The sequence below is a fragment of the Orcinus orca genome, chromosome 12, assembly GCF_937001465.1.
Source record: "Orcinus orca chromosome 12, mOrcOrc1.1, whole genome shotgun sequence".
Taxonomy (NCBI): domain Eukaryota; kingdom Metazoa; phylum Chordata; class Mammalia; order Artiodactyla; family Delphinidae; genus Orcinus; species Orcinus orca.
In genome coordinates, this window is record NC_064570.1 from 83,032,480 (window position 1) to 83,055,015 (window position 22,536).

The window sequence follows — 22,536 nt, forward strand, 5'->3', positions numbered from 1 at the left end:
GGATGACAGAGGATGAAGGATTTTGCACTGGCAAGGACATTTCCAAGCCTGAAATAAGAAAGGTCACTTCCATACACAACCAATTGGCTGGAACTTCAAGGGGTGAAGAAGCACGATCCTCCCATTTGCTAGGAGAGAGAAACTAGGTATCATTTAACATACTATGCCTTTCAATGGTACGGAGCTGGCCAGCACTAATTTAAATTCTTTGCATCCATTCAACAAAACTTCAACCCTAGATAAACTCTACCACAGTACTTCTTAAATTGTAATGTGTATATGAATCACAAATGTAACTTTTCAAAGTGCAGGTCTGGGATAGGTTCTATATTTCTAACAAGCTCCCAGGTGTTGCTTCTACTTTTGGTCTTCAGAAAATATCTTGGCTCTACCAAATGCATTCTCTACACCTGCATCCAAGTAGCTCAACTTTCCTGGAGACAAGTCACATCTACACTGGCTAGTTCTACTCTAAGTTCTTTATGTCACACTTTTATACCATGCAACCTTTGGCAACCCGTAAGCCACCTGCCTCAAGTTAATCTTCATCGTCTTGCCTTCTCATTTCAGAAAATGATATCACATCAGCTGCATGTTCTCGCTCAACCTTAATAAAGGGTTCCATCATCTCTCCTCTGGATTCTGCAGTGAGCTCCACAGCTTCCCATCCTGCCCTCTACAGCCTATTCCCTATAGAAAGGCTCTCTGACCCTCTTTCATTATACTGAATCATATCACTCCTTACTGTCAATGGCTTGCCATTCCCCTTAGAATAAAATCCAAACTCTTAGCAAAGTCTTTAAGGCACAGAATAATTTTTTCCCTACCTAGTTCTCCAACTTCATCTCATGACACTCTCTTCTTGCTCAAAACCTCTGACCACTGGATCGAGTTTCACTTCCTTAAACACCTCATGGTTTTCCCACATACTATTCTCCCCAGTAGAATGCACACTCATGCCCTGAAAAACTCATTCTCTCCAATCTTTGCATGTCTACATCTATCTCATCTTTCAGGTGACTCTTATAATGTCATTTCCTCTTCGATATCTCACTGACTTTCTTATGTAAAATAGTCCCCAAACTTTATTCCCTATGTTGGCACTTTGTTAAGCTCCTCCAACATATCACAGTTTGGAATTATTTTGTCTCTTTTCCTGCCTACTTTATTTTGTATTTGTTGTGTGTGTCATATTCAAGTTGCATCCTTGGGTCCTTACACTGTGTTGCACCTAGTTAAAGCCCAGCAGATATTTGTAGAATAACTAATGAGTAGCTGAATGGATGGATGAATGATTAAATAATAGAGTACACTTTGCCTTATAATATTTTCCTTCGGCATTAGCCTAAACATAATTATCTGTACAAGTATATTCTGTTAAATCATCCCATGAATAAGTTTCAAGTCAGTGGATTTCAATGCCTGAAACTAATTCTAACATTTCTTCACCAAGTCACAATAATCCATAATAAGGTAGAAGCTTACAAATCTTCTGGGATTTATAGATATAATCAGTAATATGTTGTGCATTTTTAAAAAAGAGGAAATAAAGTATAATTTTAGAAGTATTTCATTATACAGCTTTGTAATAGACTCCCTTAAAATTCCCTGGGAAACACTATCATATGTGCCTAAAGATTTTTTTTTATATTTTATAATACAGTGAAAATTTATCAGTTTAGTAAAGTGTAGTAATTCCTGTAAGGCCAATGTGTTTGCCACTACAACTAGAAAAAAACATAAATTACGAAAATCATATCCTTCAAGCTCGCAGAGCTTCAGCAAGCTATGGATGAGATGAACTAAGTTTCCAGAAAGAAGCGATCCTTTCTGAGGTAGGCAAACAATTTCAGCCAGCTGTTATTTTTCCCCTTAGGAATGTTTGCTAAATTTTGGCAAAAAGTGAGGGGAAGGTGTGGCCAAGGCAGAAGACTTCTAGGGTAGAAAGAGAAACTAACGTTCTTTGGTTGCTCAGGGCTGAAGAACTATAATGGAAATTGTAGAGTCCCTAAATATCTTACTGGGATTTTTCTCCATGAGACATTGGCTGGATTTTTGGAATGTGTAGGAAGCTGAAGAGTTAGGATAAACACTTGTAAAAAGCAGAGTGCAGTTTTCTCCATCCTTGTAAGTAGGCATTTAGAAACAAATGCTTAGTGAGGGAGGAGTCCAGCTTTAAGTAAACAGATGTCTCCCACTCAAGACATTTGATGTATTTGAAGTTGCCTGGGCAGAAATCCTGGACACTCTAAAGGGCAGAGCTGAATCTTCTACAGTTTCTCAGGGCTGATAGGATGGGCACACATGAGCTCTCTATCCAAAGCGTATAAGACACAGTGGAAAAAGGGAGACTAAGGGGATGTGGTAGTCTGATGAAAACTGCAAAACATCTTGACCCAGATGAATCCTTGGCTGCTTTAAAGTTCCTGCTCCTCATTATGTCTGAAAAAGTGGGAATGCTTTTTGGTGGGCATCAACACTGTCCCAAAATCCTACATTTGTTTTACACAATGACTGAGATTTAATTAAAAATTACTAGGGCTTCCCTGGTGGCACAGTGGTTAAGAATACGCCTGCCAATGCAGCAGTCATGGGTTCAAGCCCTGGTCCTGGAAAATCCCACATGCCGCGGAGCAGCTAAGCCCATGCACCACAACTAATGAGACTGTGCTCTAGAGCCCGCGAGCCACAACTACTGAGCCTGCAAGCCACAACTACTGAGCCTGTGAGCCACAACTACTGAGCCTGTGAGCCACAACTACTGAGCCCACAAGCCACCACTACTGCAGCCCACACGTCTAGAGCCTGTGCTCCACAACAAGAGAAGTCACTTCAATGAGAAGCCTGCGCAGCACAACGAAGAGTAGCCTCTGCTCACTGCAACTAGAGAAAGCCCGCATGCAGCAACAAAGACCCAACGCAGCCAAAAATAAATAAATACATTTATTTTTAAAAATTTACTACATATGTCAGATGATGTGACTGATGAAAGAAAACAAAACAAGCCCTTCACAGATTATCCATCTTAGATTTTGCTGAAAAGAAATTTTAAATGACTGGTTAAAATGTTAAAGAAAACAGAGAAGAGAAGAACAAAATAAAATTTGTCCATTCTCTGATGGAGAATTCTAATAGAGTTGAAATGTTAAAAAAAAGAAACCAACTTAAAATAAAATGTATATTATAGACCAGGAGTTAGTGAACTACAGCCCGTGGGCCAAATTCAGCCCATTGCCTGTTTTTGTAAAAGTTTTATGGGAACCCAGCCATGTTCGCTAATTGTCTATAGTTCCTCTTGTGTTACAACACCAGAGTTGAGTATTTAGAACAGACACCATATGGAATATAAAGTCTAAAATATTCTCTATCTTGTCCTTGAAATACATTGTAAACTTTGACATATGAATTGCTTAAAATACCAAGATTTAATTAACATCTTCCTTCCAAATTTTTTTTCAATCAGCTCCTTCAGGGTAGATAGCATTCAATAAATGTGAGCTATACGAACACTCAGTAAGCTCATCATTTTATTTAGGACCTCACGTTGAAAACTTTGGGATTGTGAAGTTGAACTCAGACGCCAAAACCTTAACATGTGGCCTTGAATAAATTAAGCGCCTTCTGTCCATTTTAAAGGAAATAATGTTTTTCAACGTTTCCTTGGCATTGTTGGATTCTGCAATAATTATTTGAGCTCTGGGAGTGAGGACTCTGACAAACCTGAAACTTGGCAACAGAAATAAGAAGGCAGCCATGCGCTGTGCCTTGAGTACTTAAAAGGAGGATGTCCACATTCTTTCATGAGAGAGCCAAGTAAGTAGAAATACATGTATATGAATGCCAAATTAATGTTGTAATTAATAACAATAATAGTTCACATTTATTGAATGTGCACTATAGGCTAGTAACAACTCCACTTAACTGGCCTTGGTTGAACTTCCCAAATTGGTATTTTTTAAAGAACTCCCACATGGTTATTATATTCAGCGAGGATTAAAAATCTACTGATCTAGCTTCTTCTTCCTGATTTCCCTGTCACTTGCTGTGTTCTAACGTTCTACTGTTCTCTCTCTCTCCTAATAAACACTGACATCATACTGCAAAAAACTGGCAGAACAAATAACTCTTGTTCTCTCAGGCTCACTTACCTTTACTTAAGTGATGAATATTCAAAAATTAAAATCATCTGCTAGTTCCACTGGTTGGCTGGACCATAGCACTCCGTTCTTTGTGTTGCAACTGCTCATTAAAAACACAGTAAGACTTGTCCACTTTTCTGGCTCAAAATATATTTGGTGTAAACAAAACTATGGTGGCCATTGCTTTCTTCCTTTCCTCTAAATAAGCTGCAGTCATCAAATGTATTAGCCTCTTTTAGGCAATGTGTTTGGCATTTGTGCAACTAGGTGGTGGCCAACAAAGTGTGATGTGTGAGAAGTTTTGTTGCAATGCAGCAAAATTCGCCTGGAAGGTAGGGAATATGGGTTAATATAAAGCATGTGCTATGATGTGATTTCTTTGGTATTATGATTCCTACTCAACTAGTGTGAAACTTACAGGATTCAAGCTACCGTAAGACATGATGAATAGCTCAAAATGAGTCACAGCGGCCAGTATGAACTTCCATGCTAGTTGTTTTGAAACATCCCCTGTAGGACTATGAGTGTTTTGGAGTGATAAACTAAGAGTGTTACTTTAGACAAGAATGTTGACGGGCAATGTACTTCACTGGAACAGAGGGAGAATGAATAAAGTCAAGACCCCTTTTCCTGGGGTAACTGTTACGACTTAAAAAGAGACCACTAAGCTGAGCGACGTGAAGACTCTTGCCTGGAGAACCCAACGCCATGCAGCTGAGAGCCTTTCCCATTGCGGGGCACGGCAACTCCCCACTCACGCTTGTCCAAAGACCTGTTGCCAGACCAGAGATCACTGCCTTTGTTACTCCCTCTTCTATTTTCACAACTCTGTGTTGAGTGCTTATTGTGTGTACTAAACTGAGTGATTCACTCACTCTTTGGTGTACCTCCAATCCTGTGTCACCTGCCCTCCTGCTGGGCCCTGCAAGAAGCAGCAAGTACATTCTCCACCCCAGCCTCTCTCTGTCTCTGTCTCTGTCTCCGTCTCACTCACCCTAACCTTCCACCTTAACTCTCTCTATCGTTCTCTCTCTCTCTCTAATTAACCCTCATAAAAGTAGAGGAAAACTGGAGAAACAAGTTCTTAAACCACAATTCAAGCTCCTTGACATCCCATCCCACAAAATCAACCCTTCCATGACTAGACAGATCATTGCTCCAACTTCTGTATCTATTCATCTGCTAAATGACGTCTTGAAAAATAGAAACAGAGGTTATAAAGGACAGTGACCTCAAAGGACACATTTATACCAATTCTTCACATTTCCATGTGGAGGGACTTCTGCTAGGGGAATATCTGTGACCTTGCTCTAGAACTGTCTACCTGCAGAGGGCAACCATTCTTCTAGTTCTATGTCATCTGTCACTTCGGGTGTGTGTGTGTAGGCATGTATTTGTATGTGAATAAAAAAGAGAGAGAGAGAGAGAGAGAGGGAGAGAATGAGTGAGAGAGAGGACAGGGTTGGGGGGAAGAGAGAGAGAGAGAGGTACCATGATTTTCCAGGTGTACCAGAGACAAGGCTGTCTGTTTAATTTGGGGAGGGGTGGGACTGGCCCCCTTGGTCCACAATATTCACCCATTTTCTCCAAATATTTTTATAAGTAAAAGAGACACTATTCTTAATGTGCCTGAACTCTGTGCCTATTTCTCAATAGGTTCCGAAATTATTTCTACCTTGCTTGGTACAAAATTCAAAAAATATCCCAGAATATGAAATGAAATATTAACATATGGAAAAAACACATGAAATCTCCAAGAATCCCAGAGGAATTAAGCACTTTATTCCTCTAGCCTCATTTTTTTTAAACTGTGTGCATTTGTTTGTGACTTTTTTTTTTAATAAACAGCAGTTGGATCATAGTGTTTAATTTTGTATCTTACAAAGTTTCCGAGAGACTTCATGAATTTTAGCTTACTGAAATTCTTCTGCAGTGGCCAAGTAAGTTCATGAAGTAATGTCATAAATCACTCCACATTTCTAGATATTTTTGGGTTAGGAAAATTGCACATGAGGGATAATACTTATTAATTTCATGTGGTTAAAATTCACGAACATTAAATCTGGTACATCACCTTCTTAGAACTCTCCACCAGCCAGCATCCCCCTCCTGATAAGAAAAGTGGCAGAGTCATTCTTTACACAAGCATCTATGGAATATCTAGAATATGCTTAGCATTGTGTTGGGCACTAGAGAAATGAAGATTAAAAGAAATGGTTTCTGTCCTCAAGGAATTCAATAAGTGTTCAATATGACAGATTAGTGATTTTATATAGTAAACTCATTAATGACATCTTTCTGTCTATCTCAATTGGTTTATGAGAGTTCATAGGACACACTCAACTAATGTTTGTTGATGATAAAATGTCATTTCAAACTTAGTCTTCATATATTTTATAAAATGGGCATATAAAATATTGTAATCTATGTGGGTATGTACATATATTGTAATCTATGTGGAAAACACAGATCTACTTATTTTAAATAATTATCTGCAGTAGGTGACAATTAACATTTAATGAGTTTTATGAATATAGAGTGGCAAGAAATGGAATCCCCCAAGGAAAATAAATATTAAATTGTGAAATGACAAACTCTACTAGAGAAGAGGCAGAGTCTCCAAGGTAATTTAAGAATTTGTGGGAGACAGGACTATTCTACATCGTAAGCACTACCTAGTTTTGCTACTCAGGCAAAGTATGTGAAGCCACAAGAGTACAAGCATGCAAGGAAGGGGATTTTATTTCCACTTCCAAGTGACTTTTCAGAGTACACATGATGAGCTCAATATACTAGGTGACCATTCTTTAAGGCATACATTTGTCCTATACTTCCCTGAACTTGTAAAAGAGAAGATCATGGTCCCTAGGCAAGTACTAGAGACATGTATGTGTGGATGTATAAGTATGTATATATTTCTATATGTGTATATAAACAGAATTCATCAGCAAAAATACATGTGACATCTGGGACTTCCCTGGTGGCACAGTGGTTAAGAATCGCCTGCCAATGCAGGGAACATGGGTTCGATCCCTGGTCGGGAAGATCCCACATGCCGCGGAGCAACTAAGCCCGTGCTCCACAACTACTGCGCCTGTGCTCTAGAGCCCATGAGCCACAACTGCTGAGCCCACGTGCCACAACTAATGAAGCCCGCAGGCCCTAAAGCCTGTGCTCCACAACAAGAGAAGCCACCGCAAGGAGAAGCCCACACACCTCAATGAAGAGTAGCCGCCACTCACCGCCACTAGAGAAAAGCCCGCGTGCAGCAATGAAGACCCAACAACGAAGACCCAACACAGCCAAAATAAATAAATAAATAAACAAATTTATTTTAAAAAACCTCACGTGATTAAAAAAATAATACATGTGACATCAATCCTATCCATCCATCCATCCATCCATCCACTCAAATATCCACCTGCCTACCTACCTATCTATCCATTCATCTATATCTATCTGTATTTTTCCACATGAAGCGTTCAAGTTAATAACTTGTTGAGTTCTAAAATTTTACTCTTATGGAGATAATTTTTAACACAATCCATTTTCTTTACCTGTAGATATTAATACCTCAGAGTTACAAAGCCCTTTGCTTTGCAAACATCTCACATACAGTATCTCATCTACTTTTTCTCCAAACCTCCAGAGGTGCTAAGATGAGGCTACCGATTTCAGTTGCAAATAGCAAGCCAAGACTTGAGTGAGATCACATGACTTTTCCGAAGGACACACAACCAGAAGAAGGTGCCCCCGGCGCCAGAATCTAGGGCAGAGGATTTCAAATCAAAGGCTCAGCAGGGAGTAAGGCCTCCAGAAAGGAGGTTAAGTTTTTGAACAGTTGTACCTGGGATGCAAATTTCACCCTTGCCTCAGGTAACTGGACTGCTCCCCAGCAGAGCTTCAACCTGGGGCAAGGATGCCCACTTGCAGGTTGTGGTGGGGACTGAAGTTAATTTGTGACAGTGCCCAGCTGAGTGCTTGGTCCTCTGTGGAAGCTGAATGCCCTGAGGCTGCTCCTTATTCTACAAAATCACGCACTTGATTTCTGTCTGCAAGTCAGCACGGGCACGGACACATCGGCTGTCCAATCACTGACTGCGTGATTTCTATGCGACTCACAGTCCGAGACCATCTCTCCTGTTTCACTGAGTGTTTCTGTTTCTCGCCATTATCAGATGACCTGCATTCACAGAATGCAGACTCATTTAAATACTACTGTGCAAAACACTGAATTTAGGAAGGAAACATTTTCTGCCAACAGCTGATATTATTCATTCTTAACAAATTTGTAAAAATTGACCTATGGTTTACTTAATCCATGCAATTATTCTCATATAAATTACCATGAATAAACAAGAACTAAATATAGATATTATTAAGATTAAGTAAACAGAGTCGAATGTCTAAAATTAGGGGAAAATAAAATTCATTAAAAATTAAATTCATAAGAAAGTCTTGGTTTTATATATATATATATATATATATATTTACTTAATTCTGAAATATTTCAATTTTGAAAGAAATAAGGCTCAATGAAGCCAAATATCACCAAATACTGATATGCACATAAATATATATTACGAAACATATGTATTTGTGTGTAATCAGTATTTATGTATATATATAGAATAACATGTATGTATATATATGAATGTACATACACACAATAATAGAAATAAGGGTCTGTGTAGCCAAATAATCATCAGTTTAATTACGGATTTGGTAAGTAAGCATATTAGACAGCATTTGGTTTTCAGATGTTTCTAAAACGTGCTTTTTGTTTTTCTGATAATCAAATACGTTTACTTCACTAAGAAGCGTTCTTATTGTACAAGCTATTTCTCCATCCACAAGCAAAAATGTTCTTTAGGATTTTTTTTTAAGAATCAGGCTTATTTGTGAGCAACTGTAAGAAGATGGAAAAAAAACATAAGCACAACAAAACTTCAAGGCTCTTAACTGAACAGCATCCCTGCCAACGTTGGGCTCTCCAGCGGCTCCGGCTTATATTTTGTTCTGAACCCCACGATGTTTGTTCACGCTGGAAGCTCTCTCGACTGCCAGGATGAATGACAACAGTCTCCGAAAATGACAATGACTTGCACTCGTAAAACACCAAGTGACACTTAACTGTGCTCGAAATATTCATACAGCATACTCTGTGAATAATTCAATGATATGTGGGAGAAGAGGGGCTATTTGGGGAAATGTGTCCCATATAATGTTTTGCAAGCAGCTAATTTTCTCTGATACGATAACCCCTGTCTTTTTTTTTTTTTTTTTTTGGTGTCTTAATGTCAAAATGCAGTGAGAAATTTGATACCTACATGACACAGCTTTATCATTTCCCACCTACTAAAGTTCTAAAGAATTTAATTTTAAAATGTACGGTATTTTGAAATGTCTTATGTGCTATGTAACACAGATTTGTGCCAATCATAATACATAGTTTAACTCTTATAGATAAGCCTGCGTAGCAGATTTTCTTCACGCCTTTCCCTCATTGGACAAGGAATCCATTCATTTAAATAGCAGGATCCAAACAGGATCCATAAACCCCAACCCCTAGGAACAAAACTCTTTAGCACCGACTTATAAAAATTAGCTTTCTAGCAAAGTCTGTTTTCCTTCAGGCATTTTTTTTTTCAGAGATTTTACTGATTTGATTGTATGGCAGAAGATTAAATTCTCACACAGTGATCATTAGCAAAAAATAAACAGAGCAAGTACTAAAGCTGGCTTTTGCACCTACTGAATGCTGCAAGTGTCTGTACTCATTTGATATGCATCTTGCAAAGCTCGGCTGTTCCCAGAAGGCCACTCCGTGAAGACTGAGCGAGCAGCGTCTGCTAGCGGTGCCTGCAAGTCACAAAAACAGAGAGCTTTACGACAGGGAGGCTGCGAGGAGACACAGAACTGGAAGGCGGGCTGAAAACCTGGGTTTGTACATTTTCTCGCTTTTAACAAACATGCATGTGACATGGTTACTTTGATCATTTTTTACAATGCATATTAGTCACACGGAGAAACCACTGCATCATCAAGATTTTCCAGGTCTCTTCGTTGTCTCCACTTAGGAAGCCCTTTACTAAAATTGTTTCATTAGCTGCTTATTGGACAGATTGATTTTTGGATATAGGACAAAGCATGGTGAGGAACACAGCATGCTGCTCTTGGTGGGTGGTCAACTTTGGAGGGTCATCCGACATTACCTGTGGCATTCAGTGGGCACTGATTGAAGGCCAAGTCTCCTGCTGGAGTCCTTTTCCACACCGTCGACATCAGGTAATCCTCTGGGCATATTTCATAAGGTGCTGCAATTCAGAACAGAGGGACTTGAATGCCGGTGGTGATTATTTTTTAAATGTTGTCAATAAGCAATCCTGAAACACACCTCTGTGACTGCAGAGAGTTTTCACTTCTTAAAAGTTTACTGAAATGTCAGAGATGTCTTCAGAAACAAAACACCACTAGCTTTCATTTCATTATCTACAAAATCCTCACAGAAATGTACTTTCTTTGGAAAGTGCTTACCATACAGGCTTTTTAAAAAGGTCATTTGGATTTTCCTATAAATTGAACATTATATTCAAGCATATACATAAAAATCTTTCCAGTATTCACCTATATTCATAAAGTTTGGGGATGTCATACAATAAAGTGATTTCTAATAAACTGAAAGCCATATCAGAATTATTAACTGTAGGTGATACGAGTAAATAAAGGGCAAAAATACGTAACTTTTCATTTCTTCATATAAGTATGATGCCAATCACACTACATTATATAAAAATTAACAGATTTTACCTTTTAGCCTTATGCTTTTCAAAAGCTCCATTTGATTACTGAGGTGAGAAAGTTAAAGGGAATTGCAAGAATAATAGATGCACACCAGAAATATGTTCATGGAAAGCCAAAGAATTCATGAAAGAAGAAGGTCTGTCTGGGCTTCCCTGGTGGTGCAGTGGTGGAGAGTCCGCCTGCCGATGCAGGGGACACGGGTTCATGCCCCGGTCTGGGAAGATCCCACGTGCCGCGGAGCAGCTGGGCCCGTGAGCCATGGTCGCTGAGCCTGCGCGTCCGGAGCCTGTGCTCCACAACGGGAGAGGCCACAGCAGTGAGAGGCCCGTGTACCGCAAAAAAAAAAAAAAAAAAAAAAAAAGTCTGTCTATGTTGCATCAAACCTGAAGGAACACATTAGTCCTTTCTCCAGACAGAACTTCTGTTGTGCTTTCACACAGAACTGCCATTTATATGTTCTGATATTTGTCCTCACAACTTGCCCGGGATAAGTTGGGTCCTCTCATCTCTGTATCTTGCACTTAAAGGTGTGTCTGGCACACAGAAGTTGTTCAAAGTTGAGTGAATACATGAATGACTATATGGCTATAGAAATACCTTTAGTAAGTAAACAAGGACCTACAAAATAACAAGTATCTAATATATACAGGAGTGTGATGTCCAGGGAGCAATTTCTTCCTTTGGGGACAACATACTATTTAACCCATGCTAGTCTAATTCTACTGAAACTAATTCTACTTCAGAATGTATGACCTCATTAGGACCCATTACAGTTGTTAGCAGGTGAAGAATGCAGCTTGAGACATTGCCATCTTGAAATAATATTCACTTTATGATTACCTGAAATAAGATGAGTGGTTGAAACTCGTGGGCATTCAGAACTGAGAGTGGCACTGAAGATCACCTAATCCACTTCCTTCTTCTTTACCAATGGGGGCACCAGGGCCCCCAAAGAAGAGGCTTGTCTAAGGCAATGGAGCTGGTGGAGGTATCAGCAGAACTGGATTCTAGAACCCTGACTCCTGCACACTCTCTTCGCTACGTTCACCAGGCCCGTCTTCATAAATATCCCCTCCTCACCCACCAGTGATCTCCTACTGGCCAAACCCAACACGCTCACCTCGGTCATCACTCACTAAACCTTCCCTGCAGTACTTTTTTTTTTTTTTTTTGCGGTGCACCGGCCTCTCACTGTTGTGGCCTCCCCCGTTGTGGAGCACAGACTCTGGACACGCAGGCTCAGTGACCATGGCTCACGGGCCCAGCTGCTCCGCGGCATGTGGGATCCTCCCGGACCGGGGCACGAACCCATGTCCCCTGCATCAGCAGGCGGACTCCCAACCACTGCGCCACCAGGGAAGCCCCCTGCAGTACTTTTTATATTGACTTCCCCCTCCTCCTTGGAAATCCTTTCTTTAGGGTCTTAGAAATCTCTTCTCTCTCAGGCCTCCACCAAGCACTTGGACCATTCTTTCTCCCTATCTCATTCCCTGCATCCTTTGCAGAATCATCCACCCCTTACATTTTCCTTGTTAAATGCTTTCCTTAGATAATTTCAAACCTTTAATAACAGTAATAGCATTGAGCCCTTATTAGCAGTCTTACATGAATGGGCTCATTTAATTTTCCCCAACAACTTTATAAGTCAGACACTATTAGCCCCATTTATCAAAAGGGAAAACAGGCAGGCACAGAGTGGTGAATTGATATATTTTTTCGGATTCCAAATATATAAAATTTTAATTTATATTAAAAGGCAGGGTGTAAAGTGCTACAATTCTCCAGCAACTTCCTTCTTTTATGCCACATCAAAAAAGTAATCTCCAAAATGAAGAGTAATCCCATAACTTGCTGCATAAAATTTTCCATGGTTCTCCAGTTATCTGACAGGATAAAGAGGCCTGTGCTCGCTGTGATGAAATGGTCCTTCCAGCAAGCCTTAACCTCTCTCTCCAATTATGATTCACATTTATTGTCCCATGGACCAGCCACACAAAACTAACTGTCATCCTCCAGATACCCCATACCAATTTACACTTCCCTAACTTTGCAAAAGCTATATCCTCTACTTAAAATACTCTCTCCCCTCCTTGTTTTTCTGTTTGTTTGCTTGTTGTTAGTAATATTCCTGTATATCATTAAAACACATCTTAACTGGTGTATTCTCTGGGGGACCTCCCTCGGTACCTCAGTCATTGAATATACAAGTATTATATCTCTTCTCACAATGGATGGAAAACATCTGGTTACAGTGTGAACCTCCTCAATTCCTAAATTTTGCCCTTTAGGAGACCAATTATGTTTTACTTTATTTCTCTTTAATCTGCTGTAAGGAACTGCTAAGCTGTCTAGCACATAGTAGGTGTTCAGAACATGCTTGTGGAGTACATCAGTTCTACTGAGGAAACAATATAATAGACTAGCCCATCCAGTAGAACTTTCTGCCGTGACGGAAGTGGGAATTTCACTGTCCAATACGGTGGCGTCTAGTCAATGTGGCAATCGAGCACTTGAAATGTGGCAAGCAAGACTGAGAACTGAGTTTTAAAGATATCTATTTGAATTAATGTAAGTTGAAATTTTAAAAGCTACCCCACTGGACAACAATAGAACAGATGATAATTGTGTTTCTGTAAATGTCAACCAAAACTATCACAGAATATGAAAAGGAAACTTATAATACATGTTAAAACTCACAAAATGCATCATGCATAGTTTATTCCATAGTTGAATTCTATAAAATTAATTAATATAATTCTATAGAATTAATTAATTAATTAACCTGATGTTACTATGACACTTGAGTATTCTTTTTGTTTATCTATATCCAACTTCTGCTCATGGTTTCCCTCATTAACTTTTCCTTTGTAATCTTTCACTTCACTTGTACTTTTTTTCTGTTTTCAAACAATTTCTTCAGTTCCATTGATGTTGAAGTACATTTTGTAAAACTTGTTGCTATAGCTATCGGGGTTTTTTTTTTTTTTTCTGATTCAGGCTTGACATAAGCCAATGAAGGAGAAATTTGCACCCGGAGGTCTTCATTTCCATGTATGTTTTCAGAAAGCTTTCTACACGTATTGTTCTGGGTTTTTTTCGTTATCCATTCATCTGTTTTTGTGGGGGTTTTTGGAATTCTTTTCTTTTGTTTTGAATTTTATTTTATTTATTTTTTTATACAGCAGGTTCTTATTAGTTATCCATTTTATACATATTAGTGTATACATGGCGATCCCAGTCTCCAAATTCATCACCCCCCCCCACCTTGGACACGTATTGTTATTCCCACAAGAGCACCCTGCCCCCGCCGACCTTAGGGTCAGAAAACCTGGTAATTGCAACCGTTCACCACTAGATGGCACGGGTGAGCCAACAGGGTGAGCTGTTTACCGGGCCCACACCTGGAACTGATGAGGTTCAAAATCACGGCAGGATACGGGTGATCGCTCCACTGTTATTTAAAGGTATACCACGTGGGGGAGGGTTCTTCTTTCCATGTAAGTACAACGCTGAGCCATGAAAGGAGCGTCAGCTACAAGGCGCCTCAGTCTGGCCCCTTCCTCAGCTCCCCCCGTCCACTCTCACTGCCTCCCGGGGGCTTCTCCAACTCCAGGAGGACCCTCACCCCACAGCCTGTGCACCTGTTCTTTCTGCCCAGGACACGCCTCCCCCTTCCCTCCCTAAACCTCCTCGTGGCTCCTGTCTGCTGCCCTCAAGCTCTTCTGGAATCCCGCCTTCTCACCCCATCCCTTCCTCTGCCCGGCTGTTCTCCAAGACACCCCTCACCGTCCACTGCTACACGGTGTCCTCCCTTATTTATTAGTAGTAGTATTATTAGCCTCCTGCTAGAATGTGAGCGCCATGAAGACGGGGCTTTTTCTGTTTTGTTTCGTTCTTAACGGCACATAGCACTTATAGGTCCTGGTAAATGATAGTGGGAACTATAGACACACATGTACTTTTAACCAAAAACTACCAAATACGTTCAGAAGATCTATTTTTCCAGTACGCCAGTGCTTAAGATGACAGAGAATGAGGATGATTTTGCAAAGTACTGAGGACTCTGTGTGTGTGTGTGTGTGTGTGTGTGTGAAATAGGCCAGCAGTAGGTAGTCATTTTCATTTAAGAGCAGTAAGACAGAGAAGTTAGCTACGATAGGTTTCCTAAAAATTAGCCAAAATGGGTTTCCATGGTACTGGATATTTACAAAAGTTGACCTTGTAGGGCTGTGCCTGACTTGGTAAGGGTCCAGGAGACCCTGTTCAGAAGCCCCTGATACGAACTGCATACATCCTAACTGGTCAAGGAAGACGCCGATTCAACAGTTATTTTTCCAACCACACCACTCAAGTAAGTTATTAGTTCCCATTTACCTGGTGACAATCAATGTGAGGTACTTTAACCAGACCAAAAAAAAAAAAAAAAAATCACAGTAATTGTTTTAAACCTAGAGAAGTCAGCAGACTTTGTTTTCTCCTCTAAATGCATGAAACTTTGGATTCGTCATGCTTCTTGTAGATAGAAACTCAGTACACAAATGATAAGAAGGGAAGATGACAGAGGAATCAGAGGTTCAAAGTTGCAAATCGGTTCAGGATTTTCAGCTTTTTAGAAGGAATGTCAAATCCTGCAGCTGCTTTAAATATTTCATCAAAGGTGATTTGGCATCTTTGAAGATTAAATCTTAAAAAAAAATTAGTTCAGAAAATAGGTCTATTTCTGCTCATATCCAAAGCAAAAGAGTCTAGATATTAAAATGACAATTTATTTTCTTCCATCTCAGGTTTATGAAGTCCCCAGGGGTGAGAGACTTCCTGGGGTCTTCTCAGTGGCAGGAATGGAACTCATTCATTCTACAAATACTTGGGCTCCTATCATGTGCCAGTCTCCTTGGGAAGTAGTGCGCAAAAAAGGACTAGACAGAGCCTCTCAACTCCAAGATGTCGAGGGCCACAGAAGTAGAGACATTACAGTGCTGTCAGCCTTCCACTATGATCAGAGGAGTCCCAGTTGCTCTAGGGGTACTTTAGGGGCGAGCAGGCCAGCAGAGGATTTCCAGAAGGATGTCCAAGTTGAGATATGAAGGACAAGGGGGGAGTCAACCAACAAGGATGGGCAACTGTGCCACACGTGGCAAGACCCGGGACAAGGAGAGCCTGGTCCATCCAAGGCAATGGGAACATCTTCCCTGGGAGAGCTGAGGCTGGACAGAGGTGGGTCACTGCAGGAGGAGGAGGGGGTGAGGGTGACGATGTAAACTAGGGGTGTGAACTTAAGGGCGAGGGAAATAGATGCCATGTTTTGAATGCTGTCCCGGCAGTTTGGAGAGTGGGTTGCAGGCGAGTGAGATGGACGTCAAGGAGGCCTGTGACAATCGAAAGGGTGTAACTGGGGAAGAAGGGCTGTGGAGTCACAGGAAGTGGCTGCAGGAAGTGGGTGGATTCCAAATGTGTTTAGGAGGAGGGATGGGCTTAGCTCCAGGGCAGGTGTAGGAGGTGAGGACAAGAGAGGGAGTAAAGATGAAACTCAGGTATCCAGGGAGAGAGTCTGGTGTGCTCTACCCTGAGTGACAGCACACGGGGAGCATATGGCTTGGGAGAGAAGATGCTGAAAACAGTTCTGAGCGTGAGCTATCTGAGCGCATCCTGGTATCAAAACGCTGGCTGGTGTATGGCACGAAAGTGCAGGAGAGAAGCAAAAGCTAGAGATAGAGATTTGTGTTAATGTTGTTTTTGGTTTTTTTTCTGTTTAATGCTACCTGCGTGCACTTTGTAAATTAGAAAATGTATAATTAGCTCAGGCCATGCTGCTGTGCTCAAAATAAAAACGTATTATTGTGTAGCAATATGAAGCACTTGTTTTTTTATGCCTCAGCAAAATGGAACCACGACTCTGTTCATCAGCTGAAAGATCCCACTGTTTGCTCTCACTAGTGCAAAGATATAAAAACCCATCTGTAAGATACAACTGTAGTTGAAGGCACAAGTATGCAGTTAGCGTGCACCCTTAAAACAAGGTGGCAATTACCTAGTGATTAGCTGTTAATCTGTCTATTCAAACTGATTTTCTGTCTCTTAAAAATAGCAAAAATTATACAGGGCTTAAATTAATTTGATGTGGAAAATTAGTTTTCACCACTTATGCTAGAATTTCAGCATTAAAGAGAAATTGATTCCAAACTGTAGAGGTGCAGGCAGAAAAAGAAAAGAAAAAACTATGCACGATGCATGACCCCGTATTTCAAATTTCACTTGCTGCCAATTCATTAATTCTTATGTTTTGGGAACCTCCTGTGCTGGGGGGGACAGAGGTAAATAAGACAGATTCAGCCTCTGTGCTCACACAGTGTACAGCTCTAATTCAGCAGTGGAGCTTACACATGTGAAGACTTCATGCAGCTACTAATAAGGCTGAAGGGAAAAAGAGGGGTGTTCATCAGATGTGTTTCCTAATAGCCTTCCTTCTATAGAGAAGGATCGTTATCAGTATCAAGTCGCTACACCGTTACAACAGCAATGTTTACACATACTATGAATTAGGCGATCTTCTAAGCGCATTAAATATTTTCATTCAAATAATTGTCATAACCTTTAAAGTGGATGCAGTTATTGTCATCCCTGTAAACATGGGCAAAACAAGGCAGAGAGAGATCCCTCAGTGAGGAGGTGGTGGACCTCAGTCCATCAGACAGCTCTCTCAGCCCATTTTCAGAGAATGTTACACCATCTCTAAGCATTTGTTGCACTAAAATAAGTACATAAGTATTTTGCAAAAATTTGTTTCTAAATCTGGAAGTCAGCAAACCACGAACTTTGAATTCCCTAGCGAACAGTGGGCATTTCAGGTTGCCTGTTTGAGCACTTGGTCTGACAATGTGTTATACATAACACACACCCCTAAATTCTGAATTAGCATTTTTTAAATTCTATATTTCAACTTAGACAATGTCGCCCTACTTCCAACTTGTTAGCAAAGTTAAATAATAATTTAAAAGATAGCTAACTTTAACTGTGGGGAATAACTCTTAAGTAACTATCCTTGCATGAGACAAAGTTTTACACTGGAGCACCCGTGAGGTTTGTGCTGTGCTTACTTGCCTTTTTACATCATTTTAGGAACTGCTGAGGAAAACAGCGCTCCACAGCCTTCCCCAGGTCACGGCCGATGGAACAGATAATAACATGTGGAGGCACATTAGGGTGATGGGCAAGGCTACTTCAGGCTCAAGGCCATGAGCCACGGCCTCCTGTCTTATGAGCTGCCTTAAGGCCTTAAGAATCCCTCTTTGGGGGCTTCCCTGGTGGCGCAGTGGTTGAGAGTCCGCCTGCTGAGGCAGGGGACACGGGTTCGTGCCCCGGTCCAGGAAGATCCCACATGCCGTGGAGCGGCTGGGCCCGTGAGCCATGACCGCTGAGCTTGTGCGTCTGGAGCCTGTGCTCCGCAGCAGGAGGGGCCACAACAGTGAGAGGCCTGAGTACCGCAAAAAAAAAAAAAAAAAAAAAAAGAATCCCTATTTGGGCAAACCTGGGACCCATGCTAGGCCGACAAAATGGCTCCGAGGCCACCTTGAGGAACTCTGGCCTAAAAGAATAAGCTGGGCTGAGATTTGGGGAAACTGAGTAACTTGCTATACAGAAACTTACATATTTTTTTACCCCCAACATCTCGATGATTTATTTCTAAAGAAGGAAGGATCCTGCCACAAATTCTAACTACAAAATAAGAATAGTAGATGTGCTAAAAATGTCTATTCAAATTCTAAGTAAGTAATCTAACAGCATTTTGAAAGAGTAAAGTAAGATTATAAAATGTGTTACTATCATCGTCATTTTGAAGTGTATTCACATGCTTTTACACAGATGATTTCATTAGTCCAGTTATAGATTTTATGATATGGAATAAATACATTCAAAAGAGCATATATCTAAGGACCTGCTACAGTCAATGCAGAGTAGGGGATTTGGAAGGTGAAAATATATAGCTCATTTGCAATAAGCTGGAATTCTAGCTAAGAGGTATATATATATATATATATAAAATAAAATATAATAGCAATATATAATAAGGGAAGCACAAAGCAAGTTTATAAGGGTTCAAAAAAGAAAGAGCACCCATGCAATTGTGGAAGAAAGAATGCTTAAGTGAGAAGACAACTTCTAATGGCTTGGGCTCCCAAGATGCTCCTATTTCAGTAGGTGAAGATGAGGGCCCAGGACACTAGGGGAGTCCAGGTGAATAGGAGGGCAAGCAACAGAGAAAGGACAGACTACGTGCCTCTCGAGCCAGGAACCAGAGACTGCGTCTGCTTGGTTGCTTTACATACAAAGATTTGCCGTATGTACAAATGAGCCACTGATGAGGACACTCCTGTACCCAGGATCTCAGTATGCACGGAATCGGGCAGGGAACCAGAAGCCACGGAAGTTTTTTAATGAGCGAGTCACATGACTAAGGCCATGGATAGGGGAGAATCATCAGATAAGAACCTATGTGGAAGAGGTTAGATAATGGGGTTGATGTCATAATATGGGTAATGGACATAGGAGACCTGCACTGCCCTTTAATCACTCTAATCTAAAGTATTCTATCACCGCATCCTTGAAACAATCCCCCGGGCATGTATCATTATCCCATTTAACATATGAGGACAGAGGCCCAAGCCAACCTTGGTTTGACCACACTCCCCAGACTCTTTCCGCTGGAAGGCAGTGTCCGGGGGAGGAGAAAGCAGGGCCCCAGGAGGAAAGACTTGACCCAGGTGGACTCCCCCACTAGGAAAGAGGTTGGAAAGAAGGAGGGAGAACTTCAGACAGAAAAGCTCCCCTGGGGGCATATGGGTCTCATTTGATACCCCAGTTGGAAAGGTCTGTTAGGTGGCAGTTCTCACACAGGTGACAGCTGGAGAGAGAGAGAAAGCAACCAAAGCGCCAGGGGCAGGATCTCAGGGCCATTCACGTGTCAGGATGTGTGAGGGGAGGAAACTAAGTGGGAATGAGAAATGTCAAGGGCTAACGTTCAGGTTTAGTGTCTTGGGAGACCTTCAACCCAAAAAGGAGTTTACTAATTGCATTAATGTTCATTTTATTCATTAAAAATCATTAAGTGGTTCTTAAAATATGCTTATTTTTACTGTCAAAACAATGTGGACTGAAAGGAAGAAATAAAAAAGGTAAAACGTGCTGATTAAATTTTCTGTTTCCATTTGCGAATGATCGGCGTGTTGCCAAATATTTCTAAACGGGTCAAGGTAGAGTAATATAGGATTACAACAAACTGCTTGCTAAGTTTTTGCTGTGCAGAAGCTGTGACAGTTTTCTCCCAGCTTCATCTGATGAGCAATCTGATAAGGCAAATTATGCTAATAATTATTTCCATAGCAACAGGTTTGAATAGCAGGCCTAGAGTACTCTCTGGCATATATACTGATTATGTCAGAGCCCAGAGGTTCTCCCTTAATTCTGCCTCTAACACTGAATCGATTTGCTGTAGAATCTCGGACAGGCGCAGGTCAGGAAACCCCAACTTTTCGGGAGGATGGGAAGCTTCCCTGGAGATTGCTTAAACACCAGGTGGCCTCTCTCCCTATGGGGTACCTTCAAGTTCTACTTTATTTCCCTACTTTTTAGAATGTATCTGAGGTGACTTAGCAAGAAAAAAATAGGCCATTGCAGAGGAGAACAGTCAGTCCCTAGTGCCAGTCCAGTATTGCCACCACTGGACTCAGCGGTTGGTTTCAGGTGAACGGCTGGTATGAACCGTGTGGGTGTGACATTACTTGCCATGTCCAGAAATGTGCAGTGAAACACTTGCCTTAACCTTTTGAAACTGAACAGGTAATAATATAGCTCCTTACGGGGTATACACATAACATCCGACAGCAAAAATAATAGCAATTCTAATGAAATAGGAGCTTTTTTAAAGTACTAGTAGTGATTAGTCTTGTGGTCTGGAATCAAAGAGGTAAAGCAGGTGCCAACTTGTATGTGAATATTTCAATAGAGACTAGTATGCTGGGTTTTTTTTTTTTTTTAATTTATTTATGGCTGTGCTGCATCTTTGTTGCTGCGCGCAGGCTTTCTCTAGTTGTGCTGAGCGGGGGCTACTCTTTGTGGTGGTACACGGGCATCTCATTGCAGTGGCTTCTCTTCGTTGCAGACCACGGGCTCTAGGAGCTCGGGCTTCAGTAGTTGTGGCATGCGGGCTCAGCAGTTGTGGCTCGCGGACTCTACAGCGCAGGCTCAGCAGCCATGGCTCACGGGCTTAGTTGCTCCACGGCATGTGGGATCTTCCCGGACCAGGGCTCGAACCCGTGTCCCCTGAATTGGCAGGCGGATTCTTAACCACTGCGCCACCAGGGATGCCCAGTATGCTTTTTTTTCTCTTTAAAGTATGTAAATTTTACACTTACATATTTGGGTTTCCAAGAATGATTACATTTAACCCTAAAATACGGTGGTCCACACAATTTAGAAGTCTAACTTTTTTTTTTTTTTTTTTTTGTGGTATGCGAGCCTCTCACTGTTGTGGCCTCTCCCATTGCGGAGCACAGGCTCCGGACGCGCAGGCTCAGAGGCCATGGCTCACGGGCCCAGCCTCTCCGCGGCATGTGGGATCCTCCCGGACCGGGGCACGAACCCGTATCCCCTGCATCGGCAGGCGGACTCTCAACCATTGTGCCACCAGGGAAGCCAGAAGTCTAACTTTTTAACTTGTCTCTAACAGAGACAAAATATTTATATTGATAGTGATTAATTAATTCCCCACTCCTCCAACTGGGAGCTGAGAACTTTAAGTCGATGTGAGCTCAGACCCCATCCTCCACCCTGACACCCAGCCCGGATATTATCCACCTGTGTGTGTGTACAGTAGCTCAGAGCCTTGGGGGACGGAGCAGTGAAAGCACACTCCTGCTACAGATCTGTGTCCTGGTGGGGCAGAGCCTCACATCAGACAGGTCCCAGTGACACCCCTCCAGCTCCCCACAAAACAGGAGTACTAGTGCTGTACAACTGAGCAGCTCTGCCTAAACCACCCTACTTTGTCTACAGCGGCTAGTTAATTGCCCTATTTTTCTGTTTTATTTTGGTTGAAACAAGAGTTGGGTAGGGAGACTTGAAATGCATGGTCTGTATTTTCATTATGAACTGATTCCAGAAACAATCCCTCCTTATTTATATGTGAAGAAGTGTGAATAAGACAAAATTCTGCAGCCTTATTCAGATGATACCTCAACTTTCAACAGTGGAGCTGAGGTGGAGAACTGTTTTCCACTCTTTGTGAGTTTTATCACTAATATTTATTTATTTAGTTAGTTACTTACTTACTTATACTCGAGGCTGGTGCAACCCAGGAGGTAATCTGCAGCATCATCACCATCATCTGGGAGCTTGTTAGAAATGCAGATCCCCAGGCCTGGACCAGACCTACTGAATCAGAACCTTGCGGCAGAGGACATTGGGTCCTGGATCTCTGTCTTAACAAGCCCTCTGGGGGCATCCCTGGTGGCTCAGTGGTTAAGGCTCCATGCTCCCAATGCAGGGGTCCAGGGTTTGATCCCTAGTCGGGGAACTAGATCCCGCATGCCGCAACTAA

General features: G+C 41.4%; 1 protein-coding gene across 3 annotated transcripts in view; it reads right to left on the reverse strand.

Moving 5' to 3' along the window:
* The window catches only part of ADGRB3 (adhesion G protein-coupled receptor B3), a 793,577-nt gene that overhangs the window by 424,854 nt on the left and 346,187 nt on the right, over nt 1–22,536 (reverse strand). For all 3 annotated transcript variants that reach the window (XM_004270131.3, XM_049695237.1, XM_004270132.3), the window contains 2 exons: nt 10,355–10,456; nt 9,895–10,001 (listed from right to left, as the gene is read on the reverse strand). In XM_004270131.3, the coding sequence (XP_004270179.1) occupies nt 9,895–10,001; nt 10,355–10,456 (209 nt within the window). The remainder of the gene's footprint in view (nt 1–9,894; nt 10,002–10,354; nt 10,457–22,536) is intronic.